At 45.9% G+C, this 25,767-nt stretch overlaps 1 protein-coding gene across 1 annotated transcript in view; it reads left to right on the top strand.

Annotated features, from left to right (window-relative positions):
* The window catches only part of Gpr139 (G protein-coupled receptor 139), a 36,333-nt gene extending 13,122 nt beyond the window's left edge, over positions 1 to 23,211 (top strand). The window contains exon 2 of the mRNA XM_013011490.1: positions 22,272 to 23,211. Coding sequence (XP_012866944.1) covers positions 22,272 to 23,206 — 935 coding nt within the window. The 3' untranslated portion in view covers positions 23,207 to 23,211. The remainder of the gene's footprint in view (positions 1 to 22,271) is intronic.
* The last annotated feature ends 2,556 nt before the right edge of the window (positions 23,212 to 25,767 follow it).

Raw genomic sequence — 25,767 nt, forward strand, 5'->3', positions numbered from 1 at the left:
AAGGAAGGAAGAAAGGAAGGAAGGAAGCAAGCTGGGTGCTTATCAGATCTTCTCAGCATTGACCTGGGCAGAGGAAGATGGCACTGGGAGACAGTAAGACTTGTGCTTAGTGCTTTAAATAAGCACTAAACACTTCCCTGAAAATGATGGTCAGATGGATAGATGCTGGTTATCACCTTCTGGGCCACCCCGTGCCTCTTTCTGCAAGGACACCTCGAAGGCTCCATTTAAGGTTTCTCTCTAAGACATTACTTTCCAATTAAGTAACATTCAGAGACCAACATAAAACCCACGTTGTGCATAGCACAGCACATCTTAACGTCTGGAAACTGGATCTTACTCAACTGTCATCAGGAACCTGATTACCCTCTCCTTCCTCCGGATGCCCCATCTCACCTGATGGCTCCATGCACAGAGAGTTTTCTTGTGCCCAGCCTGTTTTACCCCCTCATGTAGCCTCCCTGCCCTGCCCTGGTAGGAATTTGAAATGACTGTTTTGATGATGGCTTTGAATTTGTCTTTGTACAATAGACACACACACACACACACACACACACACACACACACACACACACAGATCTGTTTGAGCCTTATCTCTGCTTTCCAGCCCTTCTAAACAATCTTTCCTATAAGAAGGGAGTCATAACATGACTTTCTGGACTTCAGAGCTGTGCACAGCTAATGTCTCTAAACCCTGCACCCTGTGCATAAAACAAAGCTGAATGCTCGCCTGATGAAAGGGAGTATGTGAGATAAAGCATCCCGCAGTAGGTACATAATAAATAGAAGTTTCCTTTTCTTTTAAGCCCTGAAGGAACTTCCCATTAGGCCCCCACCTGTGCTCATAAGGATCCATTATTTAGAACCAGATTCCAGTTTGTATCAAGGGTGATGAGGAAATCACATTGGAGGCAAAGACCATGATTAATAATCATAGATGAATCGTCACAATGCTATAGAATGTGTTTTCTAACAGAATCAAGGGTGCGGAGGGGTGATGTACTTAAAATCCTGAAGGGACTCAAAAGAAGGATGTAACTCTCTGCCTGGTAAACGTCAAAAAGACTCGGAATTAGACTATGAACCCTTGAGAGTCAACATGGAGGTGAAGTCTCTTTGAGTCCAATGCCCTCTGGTGGGCCTGGGTACTTGATAAGGAGCTTGCTAAGTAGCTGAATGGGTGGATGAATGGATAGATGGATGGATGATGGATGGATGTGTGGATGGTCAGGAGGGTGAATAGAAGATGGATGGATGGATGGATGGATGGATAGACAACTGGGTGGATGGACAGATGGATGGATAGACGATGAATAAATACACGGATGGATGGATGGATGGATGGATGGACAGGTGGATGGATAGATGGACAAATGGGTGAATAGTTGGATGACCATGTGGATGGATGATGGATGGATTGATGGATGGGTGGACAAGTGAGTAAATAGGTGGATGGATGGATGGATGACTGTCTTCTCAATCTTATACATGTAATCTCCATACTTTCCTTAAAGTGATGTAAAACATCATGACAATAATCATCACCATCACCATCATCATGTACCATTTGCTGCCTATTTCATGTCTACGGAGCATATTGCTCCCTCTAGCCTCATTTTATCCTCCCAGTGGTGCCTGCAGGGCTGAGTGTGGGTAGGGGCACTCTGCAGGGAGAAGTTGCTTCCCAGGCATTTGGCCTCTGCAGGGCTGCAGTGGGCTGAGCCTGCGGGTCACTGCTTGTGTTCTGTGCTCGCAACTGGGTCTGCAGCCGACATTGCTATTCCAGGCACAGGACAAGACAAATGCCGCGTCTGCTGACCTCTGTCTTGGTTCATCCGCCCTGCCTGGTCTATGTAGGCATTTCCAAGGACTACGTCTTCCTTTGTGATTAAGGATTCTCCCAGTACCCCTTCTGCCCTCTCCACAAGCAGATGTCTTAATTACTTGAAATTATTTTTTAAGCAAGGACAAGTCTATATGAACTTCCTCTCCTCTCTATACCTAACTTACAAAGTAGAAATGGAACAATTCACCTTTAAAAACAAACAAACAAACAAATCTGTCCTCTTCCAGATCCTTCCAAGGTTATCTTTATCAGCATAAAGGGCTCAAGATCAGCCAAGTACTCAGAATTCTAAATCCATTTCATGTAGTGGATGTTTATTGACCATGTATGATGCGCCAGATTCCATTTCTAATGCTTAGACAGAGTCATCAGTAATCATCATTAATGTTAATATAGTGCTGACTGATATTACAAAGCAATGAAAAATGACCAAGAACTCATCCATTGTGAGACTGAAGCCTTCCCCAGCTACTACTCGAAACAGAGTTGGATACTAGAGCTAAGTCCTTGGACCTCAAAGTGAGGGCTCCGTGTCCTGTGATGTGTATGAAGCTGTCGACTGCAGGAGTGACCTCCGAAGTAGAGTGACCTCTGAGTCTTGCTAGGGTGTATTTGTGAATTGTGTGCTAGCTACCACAGAGAAAGAAACCTGTGTCCCTGCCCCTGAGGCGGGCACAGGTGAGCTGGTTAGATGATCTAGCTCTGTTGCTGTGAAGATTAAGCATGGTGTGCTAAAAGGAACCCTGGAATATTGTAGCCCCAAAAGGAAGAGTATTAACCCCAGTAGTGAGCTGTGGGCTTCCTAGCTTGCTTCCTTGCTTCCTTCCTCCCTCCCTCCCTTCCTACTCCTCCATTTCTCCCTTCTTCCCTCTCTTCCTTTCTTTCTTTCTTCCTTTCTTATGCTGGTCTTGGGACTTGAACTCAGGGCCTGGACACTGTCCCTGAACTATTTTGCTCAAGGTTAGCACTCGATCACTTGATTCACAACTCTACCTCTGGCTTTTTTTGCGGTTACTTGGAGATAAGTTTCTTGGATTCTTCTGCCCAGGCTGGCTTTGAACCAGGATCCTCAGATCTCAGTCTCCTGAGTTGCTAAGATTACAGGCATGAGCCACCAGTCCCTGGTCACTCTCCTCCTTTTTAAGACCCACCAAGCAAGGCCTGTTCTGATCATGCATGTTCATTTTCTGTCATACACACATATGCTGAACATCTTTGAATGGACGCAGACTACCAAGGGTTAGAGCAACAATAAGTAATCTTGCCTATGCTTTGTAAGATGTGTTCTTTCCAGTTGAGAAAACTAGTAAATTGAAAAGTTACAACTTTTACAACATCCATTGTATATTGGTTAACATATTATCACACAAGTCAGTCTTTGTTCTGGAGAAAATCTCAGAATAACCTCATATCCCAAATCAGTGATCAAATATTTCATTAGTGTGGGGGTGGAGGCAGTACTGGAATATGAACTCAGGGCCTCAAACTTGCTCAGTTTGCTTGCTTAGCTGGCACTTTACCCGACCCCCACGAGCCATGCCTCCTGTCTAGATTTTTGCTGGTTATTTTGGAGATAGGGAGTCTGGTGAGTTTTTCAGTGATGCTGGCCTCAAACTAAGAGCCTCTGTATCTCAGCCTCCTGAGCAGCTAGGATTACAGGCATGAGTCACAGGCACCATAGGTAAATACTGAGATCTTCCTACCACCATATCCCCACATGACCACCCAGTGCTGAGGTTTGAAGAGCAAGATCGCTGAAGTGTGACTGGTAGAAACGAAGTCATTGGCCATCATCGTCTCAACGGATGTTTGGCAAACTGGGCTAGAAGCTATTTTTTCCACTGGTAAATGCTAGAACTCTAAGAGAGAAATGTGAGCAACTTTGTGAGACTTTGGGCATAAGCCAATCTACCTAAGGACCCAGGATACAAAGTCCAGCCCAGAGATAGAAACAAAGTCATGTCCCTACCCAAGGTCCCTGCACAGCCTTCAGTTGTGGACACTTGGAAGTGTGGTTCTGGAATCTTCCTCCCATCCCACTTTCTAATCTGCCCTCCATGTTGGGCACCTGAGAGCTGTGATCCTCTCAACCATTTTCTTGCTGTGTCTTGATTTTTTTTTGAGCCTACAATGATATGACCTACCGCAAATAACCCTAACAATTCTGGTTTCCCATATAACCACACCTCTCACTTTGGTTTTTCTATCTGATGACTGGCGAGCCTGTGCATTTAGATTCTTTATTAACAGCATCAGTGTTTGGTCGTGGTCACACTAGTTTTATCTACAGTGTTTTATCCAAATGCAAAAAGGGATTCAGCTTTTGAACCAGCACAGGGTAACCAAGACAGAGCAGAGATGCCCCCTGTAGTGATTCAGATGTGATACACTGATATCTAGACCCGGATGTGGCTGCAAAGAAAATAGTCACCAGGTTCCTACTGAGTGCCAGGGACTATGCAAAGAACTGAGAATATGGCCCTAAACAAGTTGAAGGGGACCTTTCCTCCTGAGTCCCAGTGGCAAGCACAGCCCAGGAAAGAGACGAGACGGTAATGCTTCTAAGAGGTATTTTAGTAAAGAATTAGCTGGACATGGTCTTCTGGGCAGGCAACAAAATATTATGCCAAGTCTCTAACCCTGGTTATGTAATCAATAAAATCCAGGAAACTGGCTGAATTTTTATTAGCTTCTGAAATCTATTATAATCTACTTATCTGGGGAAGAAAAAATGGTGGGGGGAGATGTGAGCAATGAAATCAAGAGGGTTTTTTTTTTTTTAATGTGCGAATGCTTTTGAGCATGGATTCAAGAGAAATGAGCAGATATTCTCACTGTCTGCTATCTATCTTGTGTCCCATACCAATCAGGCTACCTCTGAAATAACGTGTGATAATTAATATTTGCTGGCCACTCTCACAGTGTGCAAAAGTGGCTTCTCAGGTGTACATTATCTCCTATGGCCCAAAACAACCTTGGGAGTGTGCAAGGCAATGTCATTAAGGTTATCACCCTGGAACTTTGAATTCTCCTCCCTCATTTCCCTGTGGTTCCCACACCAGCCAAGCCAGTCCTTTGACAGTTCTGCCAACACAGCAGGCTTTCACAGTTCTTTATCTTGCCCTTGTGGCCAAGCAAGATGTCCATCCTTTCCTGGCCCAACCAGAGAGTGCCCTGTTCATTCTGGGAAATGCTGGCCAAACAGGGAAGGGCTTGGGGCCCCCTTGAATAGGAAAATCCAATGATGGTATTTGGATCAGGGGTGGGCCAGCAGGCAACTGACACTTGGCAGATGCATGAGCCTGAGTTCAAATCCTGACTTCAACTTCCTAACTGTGTGAATGTAGAGCAAGTCTTAATGCCTAATTCTAATTCCAGTCCTCTAGAAAAAGGGTCTAATAATTCCCACTTTCAAAGTCAGGGGGCATCAGTAATGATTAAGTGTAAGGTATTTATAATAAGAGATTGCTAAATGGAAGCTATTATTTCTTTGTGTGGAATCATCATCATCACCATCATCATCACCACCACCACCACCATCATCATCATCATCATCATCATCATCATCATCGTCTCTGCTGCTGTTCCTGCTGCAGTTATTCTCATGGTCTTATTCTTTAAATAGTCAGGGGCAGTTGATTTTCCCATAAATATGTTTAACGTCTTAACTTGGAAATGGTATTTTTGCTCAGAGAATAAAATGGAGGTCGAATTTTTTTCTCAAAACTGGTTTATGAAAAAGACAGCAGTCTCTCATTGCTGGTAGCGGGACGTGCAGGTTTGTGGAGGACAAACAAGTGTGGGAAAGGAATGGATTAGAGGAATGTAGAACTTCAGAGGCAAAGATTGAGGGGACAGAGCTAGTGTGGATTGTTGGGGGGGGGAATTTCAAGGTTATCTAGGGTGGGCAAGAGTAGTGACTGAAACAGAAGACCCAAACAGAAGCTCAGTATCCAGTGGTATTCCTTGTGAAGCTCAAATTAATGCTGTTAAGTTACATATTCCTCGCTCCTATCCTGTGATATAGGCTCTGTTTCACTTTCCATTTTCCAGATGAGGGAACAGAGGCACAGAAACTTCAGCACCTTGCTGTCTAGTTCATCTTGTATTGCTATGACAATACACCTGAGGTTGGATGGTGGGTAAAGAAAAGAGGTTTACTTGACTTATAGTCTATGGCTGGGAAGTCCAGACATCATGGCACCAACATCCAGCAAGGATAAAAACAAAGTAAAGGAAAGAGGGAATGGAAAGAGCTGCCCCAGAAGGAAGAGAAAAGCCACATTGCGAGATAGAAAATATAAGTCCTGGAAAAAGCCAGGCTGTTCTTTAACAACCCACTCTCACAAGTACTCATCTACTCTTGTGAGTCTTACATTAATCCCTTCAAGAGGACAGTGGGGACCTAATCACTTCTCAAAACAATGTTTTTTAAAAGTCCCACTGCCTTTCAGTGCTGAGACTTTGGAGAGAAAGCTCTCAGTGGGCCAATCTTCAAAAAAAAAAAAAAAAAAAACCAGAGCAGTTGCACAGATCTGAACCCAGCACCCACCCCCAGCACCACTGAGCCAGGATTAGGCTGCTTCCACTCACTCTATGAGAGTGGGGCACATGTCCCAAGGCCAGAAGAGAAACCAGTCCCTCCAAAGTCACCCCGTGTTCCTTCTGCCTGCTCAACCCAGGCTGGGCAGGGCCAAAGCCACTTTCTCTGCCATTTTCCAAGGAGCAGAGATGGACTTTCGTTCAGAAGTTCCCAGACAAAGCCATTTCTGTACAATTAGGCCTCCTTGACCTACATGTTATTCAGCCATGTGCTTGGGCTGGAGACACACACACACATACACACACACACACACACTTCTCCAACCACAGCAAATTGCTTCCCAAGGCCCCCGGGTAATTAGCCATTGTCCTGTGGGCATGGCCCGTTCCCTGTGCCTCCGCATCTTGCAGACGCTGCCACCACGGCGACCCCGCAAGAGGACGCGGGCTCTCCTGGGGGGAACAGAACGTCCGGAGGAACGGAACGTCTGGAGGACCTTGTGCACCAGAGAGAAGGTTCTGGTGTTCCTGAACATCCAGATCTCCCCCTCGGCTAGCCCCGGAGGGGAGGGAGGCCGGCCCTGTGCGGGGAGATGTCACCCCTCGGCATTCTTGCCCTCTCTTGTCAAATTGCATGGGCGGGGAAGTGCAAGGCTGCGCGCAGGCTTTCCTGAGATGGAAGAGGGAGCCTCTGTCCTTCCCCAACGCGCACTCCCGTGCACAAACCATACTCCTTTGCTCACTTCCGTGCACCGCCACTTCTGTCAACACAGGCACGCGCGCACGCGCACATGCAGGCGCTAGGTGCACAGGCCATCACGCATGCTCAGGAGTACATGCGCGCATGCGTGCGCAGGCGCACACGCCACATTTCCCAAAGGGAAAGCCTGTGGTTTGGCTCCAATTATAAGCTTCTTATTTAGTCAAGCCTTTCATACTTAAAGCCCTCCGTCCATGACTCCTCAGCGCCTAGAGACTGAAACCACTCCAACAAGGCAGAAGAGCAATTCCCAGTGCTGCTGTTACTTCTCCATTCCCTCTCCACTGTCCACCCCACCCCTCCCCGGCCCCACCAGCGCGCATGCGCACCAACGCCCGCGCAGAAGACAGGTGAGTGACAGGGAAGGGTTGGGTCAGTGGGGCCTCACTGAGTATTGAAAGAAATTCCCATCCAATCTGAAAATAGGGTGACTTTAGAAACACCACCTCTGCCACCCAGAACCTGCCCCCAGAAACCTCCAGGTTGTGTCTTCTCCTCAATGCCAGGCTTCCATCCTGCCTCCTGCCCCTTGGTCCTGTGTACCTTTCGTTCCTCCACTTGACATGCTTGGCTTCCCCAGGACTCTGTGGCTTGTACTCCTCTGCCTTGCTGCACACATGCCACTTCTTCCAGGAAGCCTTCTGTGATCCTCTGGCTAGTGTCCTCCCCTCCTCCCACCCCCACCCCCGTCTGAAGTGCTTAGTATTTTCTGAAACTTCATGGAACTTCTCGCTGGGTATTTGTCTGGCTTTTCTGCCGGGCTAGAAGCTACCGGAGGGCAGAAAGTGATTTTTCTGTTTGTGACATCCTCATCCTAGATCAAGGCATCTGAACAAGTAGAAGGTCCACAGCTCTGATAGAAGGCCTGGGAGGATTAGGTTCACGCATGTGAAGTCTGGTTTCAGAATCAATCTTAACCTCTCCACTTTGATTCAGTGTTCTCTTTTTGGGAGGGTGGGGAGCCTTCCAGGGGCTTGAACACGGGGCTTGGATGCTGCCCCTGAGCCTGTTTGTGCTCAAGGCTAACCCTCTACCATTTGAGCCACAGTACCACTTCCAGCTTTTTCTGACTAGTTTATTGGAGACAAGAGTCTCATGGATTTTTCCTGCCCTGGCTGGCTTCAAACCACAATCCTCTGATCTTAGCCTCCTGAGTAGCTAGGCTTACAGGCATGAGCTACCAGCTCCAGGCTGATTCAGTGTTCTAAAAGGGGAAATGTTGTCCTGGGTTGAGAAATGAATCAAATCTCTGAGCACCTACTACTGAGAGGCTAGCTAAAGAAACAGGCTTTGGAGAGAAAAAAGCAGAGGGAAAGAGTAGAGTCAATCATTATAAGTAGCATAAGATATCCTGAAAGTGAGAGTAAACACATGAATGTTCATTCCACAGTCTTGAGGAATCCACTCATCTCCCTATCTATCCATCCATCCTTCCATTCACCTCCCATGGGTCCATCCTCCCATTCATCTACCTATTCACTCAACCATCCATCCATCCATCCATCCATCCATCCATCTATCCATCACTCTTTTATTCCACAAACATCCCTGGATTGAATACTTATTGACAGCCCTGTGATAGGCCCTGGATATTTAGAGAAAAGAATTTCTGGAGGCTTCCATTGAAGAATGGCAGAGAATCACCAAAGTGTCAAGTACTGTGGCCAGTGAGGTGATTAGCTGCATAGCAAGCTTAGGGAAGGCTTACGAAAGTCTTCTGGACAGAGGGTTGTGGATGGGGGAGAAATGGTCCATGCAGTGCCCCATGGGTTAAAGAGACATCTGAGCATTCCAACTAGGATGCAGCTAGGGATGCAATGGAGAGTGGATTTCGGCAGGTTATACATGGCTAGCTGCCAGGCATCCAGCTGTCCCTAGGAAGTGACCCCCGAGAAGAGAGCAGCCTGAAGGCTAGACAGACAGCTTGAGTCTTTTATTTTTACTTTATTTCCTTTGCTGTTTCATGACACTCATAGTTCCTAGCCTTTATTCATGCTGTTCCTGGACCTGGACTGGGAGAGAGAGTACTCTCTCTCTCTCCCCTGGCTTCTTCCTTCTGGCCTCTGTGAAGTCAGAGACCCTCTCCTAAGAGGAGACCACCTACTGCCTGGTCTTGTGGCCTCTTTTCTGCCTCCTCTCGGTGGGTGGAGGGGAGATCAGTCAGCCTTCATCAGCAGAATTTGCATTCAGAACAACACTTGATGTATACTCAGTCATGCTATTCCAGTAAAAGAAACAAGCCTAGAGATGTGTATGACATAGCCACCCATAAATACCATATCTGGGCTGCTAGAAGGTAGCAGTGCAGAATTCTTCCAGTCAGAGTGGAGTGTAGGTGCCCCGTGGATGGGGAGATTTGTGTCTGGTAGTGCCTGTTGCATGGTAGGGAACTTGGGAAACATTTGTTGAATGAATAAACTCCAACCTCATTTAATTCTTTCTTTGTCCTTGCCTGAATGGAAGACTAAGGCAGGGTCACAGAAAATGATGGCTTTCAGTTGGCTCTATTTTGTATGCGCCATTGATAAGCTATTTGCCCACAGCTAAAAATACCTACCCCCAGCAGCCACTGGACAAATGGTGCTTAGCGCAAGATGTTTAATCAAACAGTGACAACTCAAGCAGAGCCACAATTAGCCTCTGACACCCCAAATGAACTCCAGATGAACATCCCAGAAGCCTCTGGCTTCCTGTTGGTCCCTTGGCACCCAATGACCATCACCCTGGGTCCACAAAACAGCAGAAACAAATGAGCATCCACTGCCCAAGGGTGTCAGCAGCTGGAAGTCAGCAGACGGGCAGAATGGGCAGAAGCGAATCCTCAGGATGAGTGTGGTGGAGATTAGCCAGCAGGAAACTTGTCTGGATATTGGAAGGGAGGGTGTGGTATGGTCACAGTCACAGACATGGGACTTCAAGAAGGCAGCTAGAGTCTCAGACCCCTATATCTCCTCCTCCCTTGTCCCCAGGAGTCTCAGAGGCCATACTGGGTTCATCCAAAGGAATTCTTACCCCAACTCATGTTTGCAGTTGTCCATTGATGCCCTCTTACTTCTAAAAGAGAAAGGAAAGGAAGAACTAGACCACTTCTATTTAGTGGTTTGTTCCCTAAGCTGATTATAAAATCATCTGACAAGCAGCTTGAGAGTCTCACAAATTGTACTTGAATCCTGGATCCAGTATAGTGCGTGCGTGCGTGCGTGCGTGTGTGTTCAAGCCCCAGTACGGGGCTTGAACTCAAGGCCTTGTGCTGTTGCTTGTCTTTTTCCACTCAAGGCTAGCACCTTATCATTTAAGCCAAATCTCCATTTCTGCCATTTTCCTGATTGAGTGAAGTCTCTAGAATTTATCTGCCCAGGCTGGGTTCAGATCATGATCCTCAGATTTCAGCCTCCAAGTAGCTAGGATTACAGGTGTGAGCCACTGGTGCCCAGCTCCAGTATACTCTTGCTGTCTGATCTGAGCAAGTCCCTTAACTCCATTGAGCCTCAGTGTTCTCATCTGTAAAATAAGGCTATCAATACCTATCCATGATGTGTGAGGGTTAAACTGAATACAAGGAAAACGTCTGTCAAGTGAGATGTGCAAGTTAAGTGCTCACTGAAAGGAACTGATTTTAAGCTCCCAGCCTTGCCCTGTGGCCTGTATCACTTGTGCCAGAGGCTGATGGAGCTGGAGGAGGTATCAGGGCCACTGTTCATACCTTAGGAATGAATGTGACCTTTCCAAGCTTCAGTGCTCCTCATCTGTAAGGAGATGAAAAACAAAAATCACACAGACTTTATCAGTTAGGATGAATACTTGGAAGTAACACAGGTGTTCTTTGATTTACAGTGGCCACATACCATGATAATCCTGAGAAACCCATTATAAACTGAAAAGATAGTACACTGAAAATGCATTCATACTCCCAACCCTCCAAAGATCTTACTTCACAGCAGCCCCTTCCATGAAGTTCTATTGTTTGTCTTATTTTGCTGATGAAGTATTTGAAGCTCGTTGTGTTTCTATGATTTGATTAATACTGTCGGTTAGAAAAATGTGGGTGTAGAGCTTGAGCATGGCAGGGCATGCGCATACTACAAGCTACTCAGGAAGTAGAAGTAAAGAAGCAACCTGTCCCCATGCAAATCAGCAACAACAAAACATGAGAGCCTAACTGAAACATACATCAAAGCAGAAAAGACTGGGTACATGGCCCAAGAGGTATATTGCTTGCCTAGCAAGTGTTAGACTCTGAGTTCAATACCCAGTACTGCCATAAAAGAACAGGAAGGAGAGGAGATGGAAGAAGGGAAGGAAGAAAGGAGGGAGAGAAACGGTGACAGAGAAGGAATGAAGGAGTTCTAGGAGGTAACTCACATCTGCCAAACTCCCAAAAGCACCTCTCTCATTTTAAGCATCCTGGTCACTTTGGTAACTCCCAAAGATTGCCAAAGAGGCACTTGCCTGCCCAAGACTTGTTCCCCATAAATCCCTGCCCCATCTGTCTTTGTGACAGACTCCCAGAGCTGAGAAAGCCCAGCTGCATCCATCACTTGGTAGAGAACTTGACCCAGGATGACACCATCCAGTGCTGGCACGAGGCTTCTTCAACCTCCCGGCGGTGCTCTTGGGCAGGTGGCTCACTCTGCTTGAATATCAATTTCTTCCCTTGAAAATGGATACCAGAAGCCTGTGTACCACCTGTTCTGCCATCTCCACACAGTTCCCTTTTAAATCAACTCGCTTTTTAAATTCACTAAGCTTATTTTATAAGCAGGCGAACATCGTCACCTACATGGGAAAACAACATCCCTCTAGTCCCATGAAACTCCTTCTGTGACTTCCACAGTAAAAAGTGTTCATCATAGCTGGGTGCCAGTGCTCGCCCCTGCTCTAGTAGCTACTCAGACAGCTGAGATCTGAGGATAGCAGTTCAGAGGCAGCCCAGGCAGGAAAGACTGAGAGACTCTTATCTTCAATCAACCATCAAAATGTTGGAAGTGGAGCTGTGGCTCTAGTGGTAGAGCACCAGCCTTGAGCTAAGCAGCCCAGGGAGAGTACCTAAGCCTTGAGTTCAAGCCCCAGGACTAACACACACACACACACACACACACACACACACACACACACACACACAAGATATTCATCAGCAAATGCCTCCAAATCATCTATGCTAAGCTACCAAACACATAGTAGATACTCAATAAAAAGAAGTTAGTGGTCAGAAAATGAACTTGGCATTGAAAAGCACATCTCAGAAGCTTTTGACATTGCTGGATGCCTTGGATGTGGTTTCACTATCAAAGTTGTCATGGTTACTCAGGGAAGTTGCCTCTGGTCCAAATGCCAGAACCAAATTCTACCATCCAGAGGTCAATTGACAAGGCTGAGTCACGGCTCAGTAGTCCTGAGTCAGCCTGTCCTGCAATGGCAGCCTGTCATCACTAAGGAAAAGACTAGTCTGCACTGGAAAGTCATTCTTTATTGATTTCTGAGGGAAAAATTCCGAACTATATGGATCCCAGGCTCAAGATCCACAGGACACACCCACAACAGTTGTTCTACCAATTCATCCCAGCTCCACTAAGCTAGGAGCAGGCCCAGGCAGCCATTACTAATCAATGGAAGATGAAATAGATAGAAAGCTCTAATGAGGGGAGACAACAAGAAACAGGAAAGAAAAAAAAAAAAACACTAACTCCAATTTGGGAGAACTAAGTGTCCACTCCAGGGTTAAAATGTGATTTTAAAATATATATGGGAACTAGAATAAAATATATACGGGGACTGGGAATGTGCCTCAGTGGTAAAGTGCTTGCCTAGCATCCAGGAAGCCCTGGGTTTGATTTCTCAGTACCACATACACAGAAAAAAGCCAGAAATGGCACTGTGGCTCAAGTGGTAGAGTGCTAGCCTTGAGCAAAAGAAGCTCAGGGACAGTGCCCAGGCCCTGAGTTCAAACCCCAGGAATGGCTATAGATATACGGTGTCCATAGGAAAGGAAAAAAAGGATAGAAAAGGTTATGATAGTAAAACTTCAAAGAAAATAGCAGCCCATTTTTGTTTGTTTTGTTTTGTGCTGCTCCTGGGACTTGAACTCGGGGCCTGAGTGTTGTCCCTGAGATGTTTTTGCTCTTTAATCACACCTCTACTCTGGATTTTTAAATTTTTTTTTTTTATTATTTTGTCGGTCATAGGGCTTGACCTCTGGGCCTAGGCAATGTCCCTCAGCTCAAGGCTAGCACTCTACCACTTGAGCCACAGTGCCACTTCCGGTTTTCTGGTGGTTTATTGGACATAAAAAGTCACAGACTTTCCTGCCCGAGGTTGGCTTTGAACCATTATCCTCAGATCTCAGCCTCCTGAATAGCTAGGTTACAGGCGTGAGCCACTAGTGCCCAGCGTATTCTGGATTTTTGATGGTTAATTAGAAATAAAAGTCTCATGGACTTTTCTATCTGGGCTGACTTCAAATCCCAGTCTTCAGATCTCAGCCTCCTATATAGGTAGGATTGCAGTCATGAGCCACTGGTACCTGGTGAAGCTAATTTGTTTTAAGAACAAAACCTGTTTCAGAAGATGCACGAGAGACCGCTGAGTCAAGATGTAATGATGGCTCTTAAGGGGATGATGTCCAGAGCTCTCCACCAATCAGAGAAGCAAACTGGGGGCAGGAGGTATATGCAGCTGTCACTAGTGGCTTAGGTTGCTGGTAGATTTAAGAGGACCATCAGGGCCTGGAATGAGCTATCCAGAGAAATCAGAATCTGCTCTGGGATTCCTTGAGATCTGGGAGTCTCTCCTACTCATCTTTCCAGCTCGCATGGGGTCTGACCTCTAGTAGATACCAATTGTTGTTTGTTGCCCTGAATAACTGAGTGGGAAAAGTAACAATAGCCTATCTTTTGAACCACAAGCTCTGCAATGTATTGCATGTGTATTACTTCCTACCTCCTCATAATAACCTAAGTGAGAGTTGCTTATCATCTGCCTATTTCACAGAGGGGAAACTGAGGATCAGAGGATTAGGTTACTTGCTAACCACTAGAGAAATGATTCTCTTAGGATCTGAATCTAGGCTGTCTGCTCTCTCAAACACCAGGAAAAGTTCCTAAGTATCTAGAGATTTGAGGGTGAGATTCAGCCTGCGAAGAATGAACAGATCAGTGATCTTTCAGGAAGGCTCTGGAAGCTTTCCTCTAGGAGTTATCCTTCCTGTGATTGTCCAACTGTCTAACCTTTATCTTACTCATTCACAGTTTTGTGCCCCTCCAAGCTCCCCACTCCAGGGTTTCTGCCTTGGGGCGAGTTGAACCACAGGAAATAAAGATAGCCCATGGCCAGGTGGCAATACCTGAGATTGGACATACCCAGGGGTGAGGAGCAGCTGCCCTCAGAACCCTCCCCTAGGTCTTTCAGCTCATAGCTGCACCTCTAGGCTGTCCCAGCACTGTCTTCAGAGGCCAGGAGACTGAAGATTTGTTGGTTGTATCTTTTTGTCTTTCCCCTCCCTTCAACCCAAGATCCAAAGAGATCACCCCAAGATCCAGAAGGGTCAGTGTCAATAAGAGAGGGGACACACAATTCAGTCTCCACTCTCTGCTGCATCTAAACAAGGGGATTGCCAGGAGACTGAGAAAAGGCTCTGTCTACACATCCACCTTAGAGAGTCCAAGGGGTGGGCAAGGAAGGGTGCTAAATCTTCTGGTGAGAAAGATGGACAACTCTGAGGGAGGGGGTGCATTTCAGTTACAAGGGAAGGCGACTGAAAGGGCTGAAGGGCTGTCTTTTTGGATATTCACAAGAATGTAATGTAGAATGCAGAGAAACTGACTTTGCAAAAGGTTATACCAGGAATTTAATTAGCTCCGATAAGCAATTCTCTCTCTGGTTCTTAAGAGCTACATGGATGGAACAGCCCCATCGTCAGTGTCTTCTCTTCACATAATTGCCGTTGCAATCGAAAAGTTCCTCTTGGTGTCGAACCTGAATCTTTTTATAGCTCTAGCTTGAACTCATTTCTGCTTACAAAGTTTCTTAGCTGTCTTTAGAAAGAAGGGAGGAGGAGAAGAGTGGAGAGAGGAGGAAAGAGGAACAAGAAAGAAGAAGGCAAGACGGAGGAAAAGCATATTACCCTGTAAACCCACAGTAGTATAAGGGGAAATTGATCCTAAAAAATGCTAAAGTGAAACCCTGTAGTGCCCCCCAAAAAAGTAATAATAAAAATAGCAAGTAGTAAAATAGTACCTAGTAAGATAGTAATAATAAGTAATGTCAGGCAATATGAGACTAGTTCATCAATGTTATTGACACGGGGCGGGGGGGGGGATCTAATTTTATTTCTAAGTGCAAATACCAATCTACGCAATGGTATTCCATAATAATCCCATCTGGGAAGATCATTCATTCTAATTATGTTATTATTGTAGGCATAAGCATGCTGGGGCTATAAACACCAAATGGCTTAACCAACATCTGCTCCAGTTATCTACTACAGCATAACAAAACATCCCCAAACTTGGAAACTAAAAAAAAAAAAGAAAGAAAGAAAGAAAGCAGTAATTAGTCCTAGTGCTTGGATTGGTGGATTGGTGGGGGATCTGCACACAACATTTTGGAGCTCCATGGACCTGGACATCCAAGATGGCACCTCACTCCCTTGATTCTCAGTTATGTTGATAAGGACCTTAACTGAGCCTTTCTAAATCCCTGTGCATAGCTTCTCCAAGTGGCAAGAGCATCTCACAAAATGGCCACTAGGTCTCAAGAAGGAGTGCCATAAATAAGGATTCCAGAGCCCTCCTTAAGGCCTAGGCCTCCGCTGTCAGGTCATACCCTTCCTGTCAGTAAGTCTATTAATACTGGACCAGTTTCACCTTAAACGAGAGGACTATGTAAGGACATGAGTACTGGGTGGCTTGGTTCATGGAGGACCATCTGTGGGCGTGAACTGCCATGTTCATCTGTGAAAGAAAGATGAGACTGAAAAGACCAACTATCGAATTTCTCTTGCAGCAGATAAATAAACTTAAGAGACCAAAAGCCTGCCTTGATATCCTGGCTGTGTGACCTCAAACAAGAGACTTCACCTCTCTGACTCTCAAGGCTCTTAAGTCATGGTACTCACCACACTGGAGGAGATCGGAAGATTAACTAGAATAATGTAGAAAATAAAGCACAGGGAATCCACAACAACAACAAAAAGATGAGCAAATATTATTCTTTGCTGATAGAATGTTTAACTTTTTACAAGTATGAATTAACTTGGTCATTGAATATATATATATATATATATATATATATAATTATCAAAGATGAAAGGAAACGTAAGGGAGGAAATAGCAGAACTGAGAAACCAAACCCAATCTAGCAGAACCAAGAGATGTAGAGGATCTGGAATTCCCAGCCAGCAGTCTGCCTCCCCATCTAGCTGCCATTTCCAAGGAGCCTTGGTGATCCCCTCCCCCACAGTAACCACAGAGGCAGAAAACAGCTCTGAAGACTTGACCTTCTCTCTCTGAAGCCGCAGACAATTCGCTGGTGTGGTCTGACAACACAACCTGTGTTATTCTTTTGAGTCACTCCCTAAATCTTCTCAAGTGTGTGCAGAGTAAACCATAAAATTCAGGAAATGAATTCCCTTCCCTCCAGCCACACAGACACCCAGGAAAATAACCAAGAGATGTGGGAAGTACAGAACCTGCTCTTTCTGTCACCTAAAGCTTAAATCTGTGCATCAGTACCATGGCTGGAAGAGATGTGTCCCTGAGAGGAATTGACTTTCTCCTGGTGACCATTCATGGGACTGACCTGGTGTAGAGGAAGAGCAATCAGAGACCCTGGGCCCACTTATTCACTTGAGGGAAAAACTTATAATGAAGAACAAACCCAGAGAGTGATGATTTGCATTTTTCTGCCCACTCCCCCTGTATAAATGTGCAGACCCTGTCAACCACACTTTTCCTCTTTGGGGATGAAATATGCCACTGTGGGGAAGATAGGGTTGTTGTTGTTTTTAACATAGGGAGTTACAGCAGATGTCAAGACTTAAGAATAAAAGTCTCTACTTTCTCATTTCTCAAAAAAAAATCAATTTACAGGTGCGATTCTTATCCCCTCTGACTCTCTCCAGCTCCCCCACCCCACCCCCAAGCCCAGGATCTCCTGCGTTGTTTTGATGTTGCTATGGAGGGGGTCAGGAGATCAGCAGGTACAAAAGAAATGGAAAATTAGGTGTGCGCCAGCTTCGTTTCTCAAGAGAGGCAATTACTAGAAACTTGAGGAAATGTCAGATATGAATACCCAGCAATTTTGTGTGGAGTTGATGAGTCGCCTGAGTTAAAGCGTTAATTAGGTGGGACCGGAACACGTTAAAGAGTTGCAATATGCTGAATTTTTAGCACCACACTTCAAACAGAATTCAGCTGCGGAGGCAGAGACAGTGGAAAAAGTCACTCTGCAAAACATCTTTAGCTCTATTTCTGGGGACACCCCTAACATTGTTTGACTCCTACCTACTTATAGGGGGCAGAGAGAAGAGAGGGAATATGGGCATTGTTCAATGGATGGGGAGAAAAAGAGGTTCTGAGAAAATCAGGGGCAACCAGTTGAGAACCCCTTCCTGTGACCAAAATGATGTCAGAATTTAACAGGATATGAGGTCAGTGCTTGAATCATGTTCTGGCTTTCTCTCTTGCTCAGTCTGTGATGTTGGGCAAATGACATGAAAACAATCAAGCTGGGTGATGGTGGTTCACGCCTGTAATCCTAGCTACTCAGGAGGCTGAGATCTGAGGATAGCAGCTCAAAGCCAGCCTGGGAAAGGAAAGTCTGTGAGACTCTTATCTCCAAGTAACCACCAGAAAACCAGAAGTGGCACTGTGGCTCAGGGGGTAGAGTGCTTGCCTTGAGCTGAAGAGATGAGGGACAGTGCTCAAGCCAAGAGTGCAAAACCCACAACCAACAAAAACCTTAATCAAGCCTCAGTCTTATCTGTAAACAATGAAAGCTATTCCCATTTCTTTCTATTATATGAACATCCCAAACATGTTTATCTCCAGCCCCAAAGACTTTGTACTTGCCAGCCCCCCTGCCTAGAATCCTTTACCATTATGGCAGATACCTCTGAGCTCAAATGTCACATTTCCATCCATTTATCTCATCCTTTGGCTCTGTCCCTCATGGTATCACAATCTGAAGTCCTCTAGTGTATTTTCCTGTGTATTTATACACTTACTTATTCTGCCAACCTCCCTAGCTTTACTATAATCCCTCTGATAATAGTGAACTTACCTTTGTCTCTGATACCTATGTCTTCAAGCACCTTAAACCATGCCCAGCATAGTAGGTGCCCAGCTTAGTATCTGTGAAATGACTGTACCCTCAGGCAAAAGCTCACACTCAGCGGGTACTTCCCACATGCCAACCACTTGACTTTTTGTAATCTTCCCTCAGAATCACCTCATTTTATAAAGGAGACTAAAGCATAGAGTGATTGAATAAACTTGCCCAAAGTCAAAGAGGCAGCAAGTAAGATAATCAAATCCCTGGGTAGCCCAGCCCACCTTCCACAACACTGGGGCCCTCAACCCCTGGGGTGCCATAGGAATGCTGCAGGTGTGACTCTCTTACACACCCAGGAAACACTCACTAGGTGAAATGAGGGGGCCAGAAACCAGACCTCCAGCAAAACACTCTCCTCTGAAACCTTTGTTCTTTGTTCTGTGTGTGTTCACCACCAGCTCTGATCTCTCTGTGCATTCTCATATCTCTCTTAAATACTTAGCCACTCTGATGGTATTTACACACTAAGTAGAGATGCTGAATGTCTGCAATGCCAATCTATAGCTACCTTCAGTCCGGGCACAGATCTTTGCCCTCAAAAAGGGTAGATGCTGAACACTTTTTGAAAGGATTTCTGGATGAATAAAACATTTTGAAATGCTTTTCAACAGAACATGGCACGGCTGTTTAATAAAAGAGAGCTATTAAATGCAAAAAAATGCTTACAGAGCAAGGAGAAATCAATATAAGTGTTCTTTGCCTTAATAAACCTAATGCTTCATGTTTCTTTCCACCGAGGGCTCTTGCATATACTGGCTTTGCTTGAAATACCATCTCCTCATGCACTCTTTGTCTGTTTACCTCCCTACTTGTTCACCAAGCTCAGCCCCAGCTCACTCGTGCGCTCTCACCCTCTCCCTCTCCCCCCCCCTCCACAACTCTTTCTGATCACTACTTCCCAACACTGCTGATAGCTTAGAGTTAAGCATTTTCTTCTACAGTTTGTTTTTGGTTAATATTTTTCTCTCCCTAGTAAAAACAACAATGACTACTTGGTTCAGCATCTCTCCCCAGGACAGACCTCAGAGTAGATGCCTGGACACATTGCTGCATGTGTCGATAAAATTTGGAAATGCCAGGTTTACAAATATAAATGACTCAGCTTTCATAAGCTGATTTTCTGAACTCAAGACTTAACTGGTGTGTAGACTTACCATTGCTCACTGGGGGGAGAGGGGTAAAGGGAGATGGAGGAGTGCAATGTGACCAACCCAATAGAATGGAATAAATATTACTATTCTACTTCCCATCTGCAGCATGAGCATGCATCCTGGGGCTGTACAATGACTAGTTAATATAGCAGTACCTTCACTGTCTCCACTATAAAATGTTGTTTCAAAGTGCTTTGGACAAAAGCAAGAGTAACACAGACTTTTTGTCAGTTGTGGGGCTTGAACTCTTGGGCCTGGGTACTATCTCTCAGTACTTCAGCTCAAGGCAAGTGCTCTACCACTTGAGCCACAGCGCTACTTTGGTTTTCTGAATGGCTTATTAGAGATAAGAGTCTAATGGATTTTCCTGCCCAGGCTGGTTTGAACCTCAATCCTCAGATCTCAGCCTCCTGAGTAGCTAGTAGTACAAGTGTGAGCCACCAGTGCCCGGCTAACACAGACTTTAAAAAAAAAATACTAAGTGGACAGCGCCAATGACTAAGAGAATATAGATCAACTGAAATTCTCATATTCTGTTGTTGGGACTGTAAATTGGGACTAGCATAATCTAAGAAAGATGAAGATGACATGGCCTAAAATATAAGTATATTTCTGTGTAAGTTACTTCTCAGAGAAGTCACTGAGAAAAGCACTGTTCATGCTGGGCACTGGTGGCTCGTGCCTGTAATCCCAGCTACTCAGGAAGCTGAGCTCTGAAGACCAAAGCTCCAGGACAGCCTGGGCAGGAAAGTCTATGAGACTCTTATCTCCAGTTAACCACAAAAAAGCTGGAAGTAGAGCTGTGGCTCAAGTGGCAGAGTGCTAACCTTGAGCACAAAAGCTCTAAGATAGTGCCCAGGCCCAGAGTTCAAGCCCCAGGACCCACCAAAAAAAAAAAAGGTACTGCTCATGCAGAGTGGTCTTTGCATATTAAATACAGTATGTACTAGCAGACTCCTGGAGCCAGCTTACAGATACTAAATACAGATCTATATGTAAATAAATCACAGTGAGTTCATACAGTGGAATGCTATGAAGTCATTAAAACAGTGAACTAGATCTACCTATCTCAACACAAGTAGGCCTCAACAGTGTATAGAATGGGTTGGAATAAAAGAAGACAACAGCATGTAGTTCCCATCTAGGGAAAGAAGGAAGGAAAGAGAACAAAGAATGGGACTGGATCAACCTTAAGGAGACTTCAACTGTATCTGTAGTACCCATCCTTTCTTGCAAAAAGGGCTAAAAATGAGTTCTCTGGGGCATGTCTATCATGAGATGGTTTTATGTGGCCACTATTGTATTTTTAATGGCTACTGAAGAAAGAAAAGGAAAGGAGGGAGGGTAGAGGGAGAGTGGGAAGGTTGAAAGGGAGGGAGAGCGAAGAAAAGACAGGAAGAGAGGAATGGAGGGAAGGAGGAAGGGAGATGAGATTCTATTTTTGCCACTGAACTTCAGACAAAAGGACCCCCTCATTTGCAAAACAGGATTAATAGCCCTCAAATTTCAGGGCTGACCGTGAGGATGAATGAGAATCAAATGTGTCGAAAACCTAGAAATGCCACACTGAAATGGCCTTTCAGGAAAATCCCCAGGGGCCTCCCAAATGTGGCTCACTCTGGGAGAAATTTGGTCTGAAAATGGACCAGGAATTGAACTTGTGTTTGCTCCAGCCTACATCTGACCCTGAAAAAAAAAAAAAAAAAGAACAAATGGCTACTCTCTGGGCAGAAAACCGCATGCATCCATATTATATAGACAAATAGACATACCAGTTATTTAGTGGCTGGGACAGTCCTGAGGGAACTAGAATTCAGGTAGATGGAGAGAGAGGGAGAGGAAGAGAAACTTGCATTTCTCTGCTACTATTTTTAATTGTGTACCATGGATGTAGGTTACCTATTCCAAAGGAAAAAAAAAATCATTGTGGTTTATTTTTCAATTAATCTGAAGGTCATGATCACCTCTTCCTCTTCAGTTATAAATCCACTTAAAGAGCAAAGGTCCTAAGATCTAAGTTGTGAAAAGGTTCCTGAGAACTTACAGAGCTGAGCCCCTAACTGTGTGGTGAACACTGGCCTAGCATGCTTAAGGCCCTTTGTTTTATCCTGAGCATGTGGGGGAGGGGGGAAGGGAAGGAGCGAAAGGGGAAGGGAGAGGGGGAAGGAAGGGAAGAAGGGAGGAGAGAGGGATTATGTAGTCATGTCACTCAGGTGCTTTGTAGATCAGGGAACAACATCCTGGCCTCACTTTCTCCATTCCCTGGAAACTCAGGTTTGGGTCCTCTCACCGTGACCCACAAGTGTATGACCTTGTGTCCCACCCACTCTCAGAGCCCCAAATTTCATTTTTGAAGTTGATAAATGGTAGTACCCCCGCTTTCATGGCTGTGAGAAGAACCAAAGAACTAGAGAAGGGGTACAGAACTTTCAAATAGCATGGGGGGGGGTTGGTGGCTGGCCCGGGAGGTGACATTTGCAGTGGGGAGTCTATTCTATGAAATCATCAGTTCAATCCTTTCTTGGCTTCCATCTGAGTGTCCAAACAAACAAAACACAAAACATTACCTGAGGCCCCCCTCATAGCCTATGAAGTCCTATTGTCCTCTGCTCCAGAAACAAACCCAGCTCTCTTCTCTCCACAGCAAATATCCTGACAGTGATCATCCTCTCCCAACTGGTGGCCAGAAGGCAGAAATCTTCCTACAACTATCTCCTGGCCCTGGCCGCTGCTGATATCCTGGTCCTGTTCTTCATCGTCTTTGTGGATTTCCTGTTGGAAGATTTCATCCTGAACTTCCCGATACCTCAGATCCCAGATAAGATCATAGAAGTGCTCGAGTTCTCCTCCATTCACACTTCCATTTGGATTACAGTCCCGTTAACGATCGACAGATACATCGCCGTCTGCCACCCACTCAAGTACCACACGGTGTCCTACCCAGCCCGTACCCGGAAGGTCATCGTCACTGTCTATGTCACCTGCTTCATCACCAGCATCCCCTACTACTGGTGGCCCAACATCTGGAGGGAAGACTACATCAGCACCTCTGCACATCACGTCCTCATCTGGATCCACTGCTTCACCGTGTACCTGGTACCCTGCTCCATCTTCTTCATCCTGAACTCCATCATTGTGTACAAACTCCGGAGGAAGAGCAATTTCCGCCTCCGCGGCTACTCCACGGGCAAAACCACAGCCATCCTCTTCACCATCACCTCCATTTTTGCCACCCTCTGGGCCCCACGCGTGATCATGATCCTCTACCACCTCTACGGGGCGCCCATCCGGAGCCCCTGGCTGGTCCACATCATGACCGATGTGGCGAACATGTTGGCCCTCCTCAACACAGCAATCAACTTCTTCCTCTACTGCTTCATCAGCAAGAGGTTCCGCACCATGGCGTCGGCCACGCTCAGAGCCTTCTTCAAGTGCCAGAAGCAACCTGTCCAGTTCTACACCAACCATAACTTTTCTATCACCAGTAGCCCCTGGATCTCGCCGGCGAACTCACGCTGTATCAAGATGCTGGTGTACCAGTACGACAAAAATGGGAAACCTATAAAAGTCTCCCCGTGACCCCACACAGGAGGCACTTGCACCACATGGGGAAGTGTCTTGGTCCCATAGTTGAACAGCAGTGAGGCACGGGGCGAGCCTGATTTCTCTCTCCACAGACCAAGCAGCTCCCACTGGTACAGGAGAAAACACAAAACATCAAGCAGAGAAACAGGAGTCTTATTATTTATGTCTGCTTTCCTAAACTCCTGCAGACCGCCTGCTCTTGCCAGTCTGAAGATGCCATCGGAAGTGGTATCAGTATCCTGAGATCTGTGGGGACACACCGGGACCATCTCATCACCACTGGAGACCAACTGTTCGTGTAAATGACAACCATGCCACCATAGCACGTGGCTGAGCCACAACTCTTCCTCCAGGAGCTGAGGTCACCCACTGCATCCCTGTGCTGTTCAGTCCAGTGCTGGCTCACTGGTTTGGGGTTCTTTCCTTTTCAAGGTGCCCTTGGTCCTGGGGATGGTGGTGGTCCTGCAATAGCACAGAATGGCACCTTAGGGGAAAGAGGTGTAGTAAATTCCACCCAAACTCCGGCTGGGATCTCTGTGAGGAGTCCCCAAACCAGCGGAACTATGATCCTTACACCTGGAGTCTAACATGCAGTTTTCTATTTGCTATGATGTATAGATTCTCTCTCTCTCTCTCTTTCTCTCTCTCTTCCTCTCCCTCCATCCTCTCGTCTCTCTCTCTCTCCTCCAAAACAAAGACCCTTGTGCCTAGCGTACAGGGGGGAGGGAAAGGAGGAATTCTTGAGCCCAGAAAAACAAAAAAGCAAGCCCCTCCCTGCCGTTGTCTGGTCCGCCCCTATGCTCGCCATTGCCAGTCCCTTCACTTACAGTTGCTTCTCTCTGGAACCACAGGAGCCTTTTCTGTTGCGAACCCTGTCTCCTTGCCTGCTGTAGCCCTCATCAAATGGTGTTTCTTTGAAGTGGCTTCGCTACCTGAATGTACTATTTAAGGGTCAGGAATCGCAGCTCTCTGGGTATGAGAGGCAGCCTGCTCCTTCTAGCTCCTTCCTGCAGTCCAGTAAAAGCACTGCCAACGAACACAGAAAAGGGTGAGCTACGGCAAGTGCTGGCCTATCCCACGCAAATGACCCCGAAGGGCGGAGCCTGCTCTTAGGGAAGTGTTTAACTTAGATCCTTGGCAAGAAGGTTAATTTTTGGGGGGGGGCCGGTCGTGGGGCCTAAACTCTGGGCCTGGACACTGTCCCTCAGCTCTTCAGCTCAAGGCTAGCGCTCTACCACTTGAGCCATAGCACCACTTCCGGTTTTTTTTTCCTTTTTTGCTTATGTGGTGCTGAGGAATCGAACCCATGGCTTCATGCATGCAAGGCAAGCGCTCTACCACTGAGCCACCTTCCCAGCCCAGTTGCAATTTATTAAGTTTGTATTTATTCTCCCCTTGCCTAACTAAGGCAAGAAGAGTTCTAGTATATAATTCATAATAGAGTCTTCACTGGGAATTCGCACGCACATGACACACAAACACACACACTCACATATACACTCACACACAGAGACATCTGCACACGGGATTGCCCTCTGTGTCCTGTGATGTGTTTTGAAAGGGAAATTCCTGCTGAGCTCCTCATGTTCTGAATTTTGTATTGACCAGTTCCTCAGATTCCCGGGTTGGGAAGAAGTATTCTAAAATAACTTTAGAGTAGCCGCATGCTGTTGTCCGGTCCCAAACAAACAACAACAAAAAGCAGACAGTCTACCTGGAACGTTTGCTTCCTTCGGGCGGATTGTTATTGTATTTAGTCCCTAAATTGGATGTCATGTCTCTATCTTTTTTAAGAGTGTTTCCAACAAATGAATGGAGTAGAAAAAGTCCCTGGGCAACACAAATCGAAAATTCAATACAGCCTTGAGTCCTAACATTTTGTTTTATTTTGTGTTTGTCTGGGTCTGTCTGTGTGTGTCCACACACTGGTCCTGAGGCTTGAACTCAGAGCCTGGGCGCTGTCCCTGAGATTTTTCACTCAAGGATAGTACTCTACCACTTGAGCCACACCTCCACTTCTGGCTTGGTGGTGGTTCATTGAAGATAAGAGTCTCATACTTTCCTGCCCAGGCTGGCTTAGAACTGTGATCCTCAGATCTCAGCCTCCTAAGGAGCTAGAATTACAGGTATGACCCACTGGCACTGAGCTTATCCAATTTTTTTTACTTCTTTTTAATGATTGGAATGGAGAATCATGGGACCCAAGGATTTGATTCTAATGTGAAGTGCAAAAGACTAAAAAAAAAATCTAATTAAGCCCCAAGTTCCCCATGCAAAATCTTCAGGAAGGACAACCCCCAGAAAACCTGAGACAGCATCAAGGCTTTCTCCAGTGTTGGAACAGGTGGCTGGTTCTTGGGATGAAGACGAGACAGAATGAGCTTGTGTTGAGGGACCCTGTTGTATGGTTGCAACTCCTGTGAGCCTAGTAGAGGTACCTTGGTGTAGCACGATGCTACCACTCACAGGCTGGAGAAGTTGCTGGACTGATGGACACTCAGATTCCCAACCTTCCATCTCACTGGCTCTTTAGGACACAGGTCCAGGAAGTGGGA

This window comes from Dipodomys ordii, unplaced genomic scaffold (assembly GCF_000151885.1).
Source record: "Dipodomys ordii isolate 6190 unplaced genomic scaffold, Dord_2.0 Scaffold14, whole genome shotgun sequence".
In the NCBI taxonomy this organism is placed as follows: Eukaryota; Metazoa; Chordata; class Mammalia; order Rodentia; family Heteromyidae; genus Dipodomys; species Dipodomys ordii.